At 41.2% G+C, this 11,423-nt stretch overlaps 1 protein-coding gene across 1 annotated transcript; it reads right to left on the minus strand.

Annotated features, from left to right (window-relative positions):
- Positions 1-3,362: 3,362 nt before the first annotated feature.
- On the minus strand, positions 3,363-9,805 carry vsnl1b (visinin-like 1b). The gene is made up of 4 exons (XM_040042530.1): positions 9,494-9,805; positions 7,652-7,818; positions 7,260-7,475; positions 3,363-5,253 (listed from the first exon to the last, which is right to left on the minus strand). The coding sequence occupies exons 2-4, from the start codon at positions 7,811-7,813 to the stop codon at positions 5,056-5,058; spliced, it is 576 nt and encodes a 191-aa protein (XP_039898464.1). The 5' UTR covers positions 7,814-7,818; positions 9,494-9,805; the 3' UTR covers positions 3,363-5,055.
- Between the last annotated feature and the right edge of the window lie 1,618 nt (positions 9,806-11,423).

Raw genomic sequence — 11,423 nt, forward strand, 5'->3', positions numbered from 1 at the left:
AAAACTTGATCCCAAACTTGTCAGGTTTACTTGCAATATACTGCAGGAAACAGCACTGAGTCTTTGATGGGAAAAGCTGTTCATCAACGGTGATGTGTAGACCAGGGTTGTAGCACGTGATGCAGTTGGTGACAAATGATCCCCACACACTGGAAATTGCAGCGAACTTATCAGTCTTTGCTCGATCACTGCGGGTGGACTTGTCATCAAAGCGTAGGTGTTGCATGATGTCTTGGAAGCGGTTTCGTGCCATAGTTCCAATTATCTGTAGGTTTCCCAGGTTTGCTGATCAGCAGTCATTTAGAGATGGAACCCTGTTAACCCCCCGCAAGATGACAATTGCAATAAATGCCATTAGTTCAGGGAGGTCCATGAACCAATGAACATGCTCCATGCACCACTCAGCAGGCCATTTGTAAATATGTGTACAAATGGTTGGTTTTTTTGTACTGTTTTTATCAATAAATCTCAGCAACAAAGGACATACACCCATGTGTGTTGATTTCTCCCTAAGATGGCAAACTGAAACACTCCAAGTTGGTGACTTTTGGAGATTTATTTCCCTGGATGATTGAGAATGCATCAAGATGAAACACAAAAGGAAGTTCACAGCTTTTAGCAGCTCCCCCACCCCCTCAATCACACACCCCCACTCCCCTCCCTCCAGAATTCCCAGGTAACAACCTAATATACATATGAATGACTAGCCAATTTAGCTTCCACTTGGCTGAAGCTAAAGCTTAGCTAAAAGCCTACCAGCCATTTGGCTGCTCTCCGGGTTTTAAAGGTAGAAAAGCCAAATGGCTGCTCTCTGGGAGTTTAATTAAAGAAGTCCAGACGCTTTTCTTTGTAAGCTCCTTTGACTACGATGACCTGGATGACTGAGAACCTTCACAGACACAAAGACCTTAGACAGAAATTTTGATGATTGAGTTTTCTTGAAAGCCAACACAATGGAGAAACAATTTGGCTTATGCGACTGAAATAAGAAGTTTGTCTTTGTTTGCAGAAACTGAGATGAAGGCAGTGAAATGACAGACCAGTTGGACAGCCATGTGTCATTTGTGGGTGTTCCACCTCTCATCCAAGAGACTTCTTCAGTTCTAAAAATAAAAGAGTCCCAGATATTTTACTCTTAGTGGTTGGTTGTCCCCTCCCAGGTGGTTCTGAGGGTCATCAACCCACTATCGATCATGCGAGTCATCACATGAGCAAAGGTGTATTTAAAAAAAAGTATGGGTCATTACCAACACTGGGGGTTAATGGTGAAACCACCTTGTAACCTTGCCCCACTGCATCATGTGACTTATTGGGATCACATGAGGCCAGGTGTGAGTTGGGATTGAAGCACTCGGGAAGGGATCTCATGACGGCATTGCAGGTGGTTGATAGCTGGTGTTATAAGCCACCACCTCTGTTCAGTGATGGTCGTTCACAGGGGGCTTAGATGCTCTTGGTCCACAATGTGAACACTGGCATCATCAAGAGAGTTCCAGTGCAGATGCATAGCTGAGTCTTGTCCTGTAAAGGTGGGTCTTCTGTGTTGTGTTGGGTTTATGGAGTGCCTGTTTGGTTTCTCCTTTGTGGAGGTCCAAGCATTTGTCACTGCAGAGCATACTCTATTCTGTTTAGCTTGTGTTTTAGAGTTTTGTCCCATGGATGAATCAATTTTGTCTGAGGGTCTTGCTGGGTCTGCTGGTGTCTGACCTTCTTTCGTGTACATATTTGCTGATTTAATGGAGGCCCAGTTGCGATAACCACGTTTTATTAAGAGCTTTCTTTAAGTGTGTGTTCCTTTTCTTTCACTTTTTCCTTAGAGGGAATATTTTCTGCCTGGTGTTGTAGGCTCCTTATCACCTCAACGTTGTGTTTCACAGGGTGGTGGGAGTCAGAGAGTAGGTACTGGTCTGTATGTGTGTGGGCTTCCAACCCAACAACACAGTCAAGGATCCTGCTGTCCTCCCTGGTGAACATTTGTTTTAAGCCACTTGAGTGAATTTGTTTGGTGGAGGCCTCTACTTCCTGGGTTTTAATTGCGACCCATGTGTCAGCCGCATATCTGTACCCGAGGAGGAACCGAGAGCTGTACTCTCCACTCCCTCCATGTAAAGATTGGCTACAATGGGGGAAACTGATGAGCTCATGGCACGTCCATGGTTTTATCTTTAGAAGCCCTCATTGCATTTGAGATATGTTAATATGAAATTATTCTTAATCATAGAAACATGCTTTAGAGACTAATCATTAGTGCATTAGCCAGCTTGGCTAATGCATTTAATGTGAAATGGTTAGAGCATCATGTGAAGTATCATTCAAATTCTTTCTTAGGTACAACTATTAATCCCACCCTGCAAAAAATACTGTAAAAAAGACCTGCTTTTTATTTAATTAGTTATTTTACTTAAAGTAGTATGTAGTCTGTGTTCTCCTTATATGATCCCTATGAGCTAAAAGCATGACTTCAGACTAAGTGCTGTTTCTGACAGTTTCTTCTCTCTTTTTAAAAAAAATGCATTGAATTGTGATGTCAGTACTCACAAGTTTTCTGTTTACGAGGGGCAGACAATCAGAAGAGAGTTGGCTTAATGTGACGGTGGCCTTAAAGGGAGAGGCTTAAAAACTGGTTGTTTCAGGTAGTGGATGAATTATAGTGTGGATTATTTTGAACTGTGAATCATGAAGAAAAATAGGGAGCTGAAAAAGAGTATAACGTTTAGGGTAAAAGAGAGGTAGTATCAGGTACTTGCTTTTATTCTGATATAGATTTTCTTCTATATTGCTGGATAGTTTTTGATGAAAAATCAAATTGTGATGTCATTTTTCTGTTTTTACGGGGCTGACAAGAGCAGTGTTAAAGTGCTGCATAAATAAGCAGTACTGGAAAGTGTTGTAGTACTATTATACTCGTGGTAATACCCATACTGAGCTACTAAGTCCCAAAGTGGGTGGTGTGTCCAGTGGGAAGCTCTTTTTATCCTTTTGTAAAGATACGATTTAAATTTACCTCACCAGTGTGATACCTTGAGACTTTTAGTCAATCAACCCAGCTCTTTACTCAGTTTGCAAATATTGCCACAATATTAGTGCTCTTTTTTAGCTACTTGTTGTCACTGTTCCTGTTTTCTTTATCAAAAGTCTTCATTGATTATCTTGCGGTAGTTGTTAATAGTCATTTTTGTGGATAATTGAAAGCACTGTCACAAATAAAACTGTAATTCTGAGCAGGTTTTATGTGGATCATATGATTTATGCACACAAGGCTGTCCATCCATTCATCCCTTTGTCCATCCATACAGAACACTGTGTTCAGAGATGATTTTATTTTGTGCCCATTAAGTCCACCTGGCAGCCCGTGCCTTTTGAAAAAAGCCTGTTCATGGTTTATTTGTTTTAATCACTACAGAATTATTTTTGGGTGCAACACATGCCACATGTATAAAAGAATACAGTCACTTGTATTATGCTTTTTCATATTTGATATAAACATTTACTAGACAAAGAATCTGACATGGTGACTGGCCTGAAATTTATAAATTATATAGACACTGATAATGTAATGCTTGATTTGAGACAGAACAATGACAAGCTTCTGCACCTTCCACTACTATAAGTGGACTACAAGCAGACACTCAGTCCTTGCTTGCATAGCCTGGAAATGGGGAAGCAAAACCGCTGAACGAGAATTTCTGCAATAGTTTCAACCTTCGCCAACTCGTTGCTGTCTCGCTCTGAAACGCTCTCTCAAAAGCTTTATCGAGCACCTCTCTCGAGGGTCCTGCATCTTTAATGACTGCGGCAAATGGAATAGATTAGAAGATGAGACCTTTCGATAAAAAGTTTCTCCTTACAAAAAAGTTTTATACGAAGGAATGCAGTGTGTTCGGTAAACATATATGTAAGGCTTTTTCCCTCCTTTTGCTGCACTGGAAAGTGGAGCCCCTCTCACGAGGGCCCTAGCTTTAAGAGTGAGCTCCCAGCAATAAGGTCAAAAGCCAAGACTATTAATTTTGCAGTGCTCTTCATTTCTGTAAACAAGTTGATATGTACTGAGTAAAGTTTAGTTACTTTAACGTTAACTCGAGTAAACCATAAATCAAAGAAGAAGCCTAAAAAGAAGCCAATCTGGGATCGCCGTGGGGAATAATGCGCCTAATGACAGCTGTAAGTCTGGCCTCGTCTCTAGATTAAGCGGCAGCAGTACAATAATAACATTAAGGGACGCATGTTGCATAAATATATTTCTGCTCATTCTGTAAGTCACTTAAGCAAAATATAATATGTTCACGTGAAAGCTCTTCCTTGGAGATTAGCCCTCAACTGCAACCCGAAAACCTTTCGAAAAGTGTCACACATACACGTGTATCGAATGGAAGGAAGCATGCTCCCACATTACAGGAGGTGAACTAATGGTCTAATGAGTCACATACTGTACATCCCATGCAACAATACTAAATGAATTTAGAGTGACGGTTTCTCTTTTCATAACCACCTAAAGATGAAAAAGGTAAGAGACTTTTTTTTGACACATAATATATGCATGCAAAGAACCTACTCTTCTTGGTTCCACCGTGTGAAAACATCTGGAACAGACAGGAGCCTTTCTACCCTCCAAGAGCTCAATAAGTCTGTACAGTAGAGACAGTTACAATTATCATAGGAATTATTATTTAGTTACTATCATGTAAAGCGTACAGTAGTTGCAGCAGTGAACACTGGGGATCCTAAATACTGCAGAAACATAATTTAATGCAGTGCTCCACTGATATACAAGCTAAGGTTGAATGAGAATGTAGAGGAGTTACTGTGCACAAATCACATTGGCATGTTGTCAGATAGAAATGTATGATATCTTATAGCTATGTTCAAAATTATTCAGCATTTGACATTCTCATGCATACAACCACAAGAAGCGAGTCCATTGAAAAATAGTCCAAGCATTGTTTTTTGTTATTTTTTTTCCTGTGGAAATGGCAGAGAACCTAATGAGACATTAAAACGTGTGCTGCTGTCCAGAGTGTGTGGATACAGACAGGAAGAGGAGGGAGCAGCGACGGCTCACTTCTGCATGTCACACTGCAACAGGAGCACGATGGACGGGTCGCTCTTTGCCGCCTCTTTGAACTCCTCCAGCGAGATCTGGTCGTCGTTGTTTTTATCCATTTTACTGAAGATCTTGTCCACCCTCTGCTCTGGTGTCAAACCGTCCTCGTTCATTTTCATCATGATCACCGTGCCCACCATTTTGTAGATAGCCTGTGGGCGAGGTGTGGCGAGAAATTAGCTGAGAACTGTGGTTTGCTGTGCAAGAATAAAAGATGAATGGATGGATGAAGCAGTGAATAAACAGATAAAAGTCAAATGTTGAAATAATATCATTTTTGTGGAGATTCATGATTAAATTGCTGAAATGGCTACAAGTAAACAACAACAAGCTACATACAATTATTAAGCAAAAGTAATCCGTGGATGGAAATAGTACCAGTGGTTGAATAATGTATGCATGCTGCTATTTTCTGTCAGCAGGGTGAAATTTGGTTGCACACAGAAGACCAAGAACTCTGAATATTTCATTAATATATATCAAATGTGCAGGAAACACTGGGCCTTTACTGATTTATTGAATTATTTCAAAAGCAGTGTTGCACAACAGTGCAAACAGGAGTCGAGTTGGAAAATCCTTTGTAAAAGTGTGAAAATCATTTTGACTTTTTATTTAAGTAAAAGTTATAATTCTACTCGAGTACCCAATAAGTGTGACAGAGTTTTACCAAAAAAACCACCAAAAGAACAGATTTTTTCATTATTATTGTTCAATTTAAGAATAAACCCAAATCTTCAGATTAAACTTGAAATGCTATTTTTGAGAATCATGTCGAAATATTAGCTAAAGTTGAAATGTGGACTTGATGAGTTGACACAACAACTTCATCAGCGTTCTGATTGTGTTTTGTGTTCATCCATTGCCAGCTATTTCATTTTGCACAAATGAAGCCAACACCTCCAAGTTTGTGTTTTTTCCTTCTGAACAGATGCAGCTTTTTGCACCATCTCTTCAACATCATTGCACTTATCACCACATCGTGTTTATGTAATAAAAGAGAAATAATTTCCTTGTTATTAAAACCAACTCTTAAATACACTTGCGCTAACTCTACACAAGCTATTTTGTAGAGGGCAAAGCAGCCATGGCGTTTGTCTGACTTGAAACAACAACATTTCAGCTTTAGTCTCAATATGAACAATATTAATATAAAAATATATTTGCCTTTTCTTTCTTAATGTGGCCCTAATACTCCTTTATGCAGTAGTGCACAAGTCGTGTGTCCAAATATATATCGAATGCCACTTTTGGAATAACAGCCTCGCCTCTGTCAGTGCGCCCCAGGGTGGCTGTGGCTACAATGTAGCTTGCCATCACCAGTGTGTGAATGTGTGTGTGAATGGGTGGATGACTGGTTGTGTAAAGCGCTTTGGGGTCCTTAGGGACTAGTAAAGCGCTATACAAATACAGACCATTTACCATTTGACCATTTCATTGGATCATCGCAGGTGTCCATGATGTTAAATACTTAAATATTGTTGGGTAGCTCTATAATAACAATAATAACAGCCACATGGGTCAGTTGTAATCCTGTGTTTAAGCATAATAATTCTTTTTTGAGTGCAATAGTATGATGCCAATGTATTTGTTTATTCTTCAAACTGTTTGGCTGCTTTTGGGTTTGCTAAAGAAAAGTTTTATAAAGACCCAAACTGTGATTTGAACACAGTTACAATGCTCAAATCTCCAAAAGTCAAAATTACTGAAAAAACAAAAACAAAAACAGCTAATTCCCACATTTAACAAGCTGAAATCTGGGCTCTTTGCTCTGAGGTGATTTATTTGAAAACCATAAGTCAATTATGTGAAAAATATCTTCTTACTAATGTTAAAAACTCTCAGGTCATAAAATAATGGGGTTTTGTCTGACTGTTTTTGCACTGTTGCACACTTCAGAGCATATTGACAGTCTCAGTAGGGGCTGTCAATATGCTCTGATATCACTGACACATATCGGATTTATTTTATAGATTGTGTTTCCACAAATAGCCAAATGCAATTCAATACAACTGCAGTTTTGCCATTACGAAACTGTATGTGTACTCAAGGCTCTGCAGGTGTGTGGGAGACTGATAACACCAAAAACCAATGGAGAGAAAAAACCCCTCAGAGCCAGTCCCCTGATGAGCAAAAGCTTAATGACTCCATAATCCCTCACCTCGATTATCTCCAGCATCTCCACTCTGGTTATTTTGCCATCACCATCCAGGTCATACATGTTGAAGGCCCAGTTGAGTTTCTGCTCAAAGCTGCCACGGGATGTGATGGACAGAGCGCAGATGAACTCTCGGAAATCAATGGTCCCGTCTCCGTTTTTGTCAAAGGTTCTGAAGGCGTGTTGTGCAAATTTTGACGCATCACCGTAAGGGAAGAACTGCACAAAACAGTAGAGAGAGGTCAACTGGTGCCTTCTTGTTACAGGATAAGCACAGCTTTTTAAAAGGGAAAAGAAGTCCTCTACTGCTGCATGATTAGTTTCTACAACAAATAACTCCAACAGATGCAAAAGAGGCAGTTGATAAAGAAGAGCGGGAGCTTCTGGACACAAACCTTCACATAAAGCTGCTGGAACTCCTCCAGATTCAGCCTGCCACTGGGGCAGTCCTTCAGGAAGCCTTTGTACCACTGCTTCAGCTCATGTTCATTAAACTCTGTGTTCTTCACCAGATCCTCCATCACCTCAGGAGTCAGCTTGCTGTTCTGCTTACCCATGTTTCCTGTGGTGCAAGAACACGTGAATAATGCATTTGCTTTTGCTTCGGCTCGAAAATATTTGTCAGATTCCCACTTCGAAAAAATGAGCACAGAGTGTAAAAAATGTGCTCTTTTTCTTCTGGGATGGCAGCAAATATTGCCCCAGTGCTTATGTTCTATTTCGGTCCCTTCAGCCTGTTTGTGCCAGCCAGTGGTCTGGGTAGCACTGACCTGGATCAACACCGTCAGAGCAGATCCAGTTCATCAAATGTTCGATCGCTGCTATCAAGTTTCCACTGCAAACGCTGTCCTATAGCCTGACAATGACAACAAAGGCTGTGCTTGCTTGTAAAAGAGAGGCTGCTGCAGTAAGTCCACAGACACGAGTAAGAGCAGCGTGCAGGAGCACACAGCACTGGATCAATGGAAAACACCTGAGTGGCCTGCATGTAATCCAGTGTTTAAAGAAGCTGTGGGAAAGCTGCACAACAATCAGCCTGGGTTAGTTTGTTATCTTTGACAACTTAAGCCAACCACACCAGGGCAGTCCATCAGAAGCCCCACATTCATTAATTATTTACTCATCATGTGGCGAATGACATAAGTGGCCAAGGATGCGTCAACTTCCATTGCATAATTGAACAAATGAGAGAGCAGAATATTATTTGTATTCCAAATACAGGCCGTTGTGGGAGTGTCCACAACTTGAGACCAACATATGGTCCACATCTCTGCAGCATGACAGCAGGCTGGACAGCTCCACCACAGGCAGCACTGCATTGGCTTGGGCCTTCCACAACAAACGGCAGAAATGTGCGCTACAGCCCAAATCACTGCAAACCACAGCTTTTAACGTCCATCCCCTGCGTGTCATAGAACCAAGCTTGGCGAGCGTGATTAGTAATTACAGTAACAGATGTTGGGTATTATCTCTAAAATAGGCTACAGCGAATGACCTTGAGGAGCAACATTTTGCAGGAAGATGACAAAACTGTTTCACGGAGCGTTGAGCTGAGAGAAACGGCTCGACGCGCTGCAACTGCGGCGTTTAATAGAAATATCAGCCACATTGCGCACAGGCCACAGGTATGAACGACTCGTTCTGCCATCGGATGCTGTTTTATATCACGCTTTAGGCAATGACATCCGTGTTAATGCTATTAAAGCTAACCGCCTCCTGTGAGAGCTGGAGAGGGAGACGCTGCTGCATTCCGATGGAAACGACGCAGTGAGAGTATTTTCAGATTAGATCCCCCCCATCCTGCTCCTAATGACATCTTTCCGTGCGCATCGGGCCAGCAAACATGTCAAAATGCAAGAAGCAAACAGCTATTTTTAAAACACAACACAGCCCTCCTCGGTGCCGCCGCAGAGCCACATTGGAGGGGTGGGAGAAAAGCGAGAGAAAAAAAAGCCCATTAAGTGCAGAAATCTTGGTGACATTTTGTAAATTCACCAAATAATCGCTCTCTGCCTTATTTCTGTTTTTCTGGCTCTTTCCAGGCAGAACGCAGATGCTTTATTTTAAAGGATGCGCAGGTGCCAGAGAGCCAGCCCTCTCCTCAATCCCCATTCATTCACACCAAAGGAAAATATGAAACATAATGCGCGACATATCAACACGAACCCATCCCTGCATGTATAATCTGAGATACATCTAAGACATGGCACATAGCTCAAAGTGCACGCACTTCTTACCTTATTATTTGGCGATTCTCTATCGGAATAAATCTGCTCTGGCTTCTGCAAAGTACAGAAAACCCCCTGCCGATGAAAACGTTTGCCCAAAAGGGATTATTCTCAACAAGGCTCGCCCTCTTTCAGAGAAAAAAAAAATCACCCGCTAATGAAATTTCTGGATTTTCCCGACGTTATTCCAGATGAGGCGCAGCAGGCACCGATCCCACGCCAGTCTTTGGTTATGCGACTAGGAGCGCGGCGTCACCCGTGTGCATCACAGCCTGATCATAAGTTCACTGTTGTTGCTGCTGCTGCTGCTCGGTTTGGGTTCAGCCTGATCCTGTCACGTTATAACCGGATCTTCATCGTGATGAGGATGGTCAGCTTGAAATTTCATCATCAGGAAATTAACATGTTGGATGTTTCCGTGGCACAAGAAGGGAAGATTCATCGCCTATTCATTTTTGGCCCTGATGAAATTGTTCACTGCGACTAATCTGAAATTGGATTAAATAAACCCGACTGTGAAATATTTCACTTTTATGGTTTTAGACAAATCTGTGAGAAGAATAAATACATTTATTAAAAAACTTAGAGTTTATAGACAGGCTGTAGAAGACCTGTCACCCCAACCCCAAATCCACCTTCAAAAATTTGACCACAAGCCAAGTTAAAGTGTAAAATTCATTATTTTTTACAAATTATTTTGAATATTTTTGCACTTTTGTTGTTTAAAGCCCTTCACGTTGATCCTAAACACACGATCTACCCTATACTTACTAGCTGTTTTCCCTTGGGTACGTTCAAATGCGTCCCCAAGGTGACATTTGGTTTAGTTTTAAAGCCTCCTCATAACCTTTGGGAGACAAAATCCTGAAGTATTCAATTAAAGACCGATTATTACCATTTTCTTTCCCCTTTTCCTCAAAAATAATGTCAAGCTTGTCTTAAAAGTATGAAAAGAACCAACACATCTTGTCCATACTGACTGTGGCTTTAAGTCTGAAGCGACTCCAAATTTCTCACAGTCCTCTTTCTGTGAAAAACTGCCCCATCTCTTAAGGTGGTGGTGGTGGGGGGGGGGCTTCCATCCATGTAAGCTAGTGAGTGTGAATCTAACCTTTCACGTCTCCATGGTGATTAAAAAGTCTAGGTTTGGCATTTAATTTCTTCCTTTTAGAGTTGCGGGGGATTATGCACATCCTCACACACACAGACACACACCCACTCACACACAGCACAAATTCAGTTGACCATGAATGTGGCCAAAGTTTTAAATAATGGGGTCAGTGTATGTTCAAATAATCCCTGTGCACTAGAAGCTTAGGCTTCAGAGTTCTCCATGTACTTTTTTTTTCTATTCTTGGATGTGTATCGTGTAAAAGACAGGAGGTATCCCTCTAGATGCGAGCACAAAGCTGCTGTACAAACCTTCTGTCGGGGGAAAGTTGCCTTAAAGGGAGAGGAGCTGGCTGGTTTCAGACAGTGGGTGTACCCAGGCAAAGAAGGGTTATTCTCAAATGTGAGTAATGCAAAGCTACTCTACCAGAGCCCGAGATTTGTATTTTTTTAAATGGAGCAGGAAATTAGCATAAGAGGTCCACTTTAATATCTAGGCCCTTCTTACCTGATTACAACAGCCTGTGACATAAACATGGTGCAAGTTCCAGAGCAAATGTGTCTTTACTTAGAAGATTTTAGACCAGATAATAAGTCAGGGAAAAATAGCTACAATGCACAGAGCAGAGGAGAAAATGAGGATTAATTTTTTTTTTAGCACTTATTTTGATTTATTATAATATCCCTGAACGTAATGACGGCTTGAGAGAGAACCAGCAGCGTGCACAAAACCAGGGCCTTGAAATTGACGCAGCTGAATGGAGTTTAGTCATTGTTACCTGCATTATTAACATCTACTTTTTCTGCTGTGATGTCAAAAAGTCTTCAG

Source organism: Simochromis diagramma, unplaced genomic scaffold (genome assembly GCF_900408965.1).
Source record: "Simochromis diagramma unplaced genomic scaffold, fSimDia1.1 OVJJ01000304.1, whole genome shotgun sequence".
Lineage (NCBI taxonomy): Eukaryota > Metazoa > Chordata > Actinopteri > Cichliformes > Cichlidae > Simochromis > Simochromis diagramma.

Bases quoted from the DNA above. Each gene is read 5' to 3' on its own strand.
- vsnl1b (XM_040042530.1), bottom strand. From the start codon at position 7,813: ATGGGTAAGCAGAACAGCAAGCTGACTCCTGAGGTGATGGAGGATCTG. The intron at 7,476-7,651 runs GTTTGTGTCCAG...TGTTTTGTGCAG, and splicing joins TCCAGCAGCTTTATGTGAAG to TTCTTCCCTTACGGTGATGC. The intron at 5,254-7,259 runs GTGAGGGATTAT...CCTCGCCCACAG, and splicing joins AGATGCTGGAGATAATCGAG to GCTATCTACAAAATGGTGGG.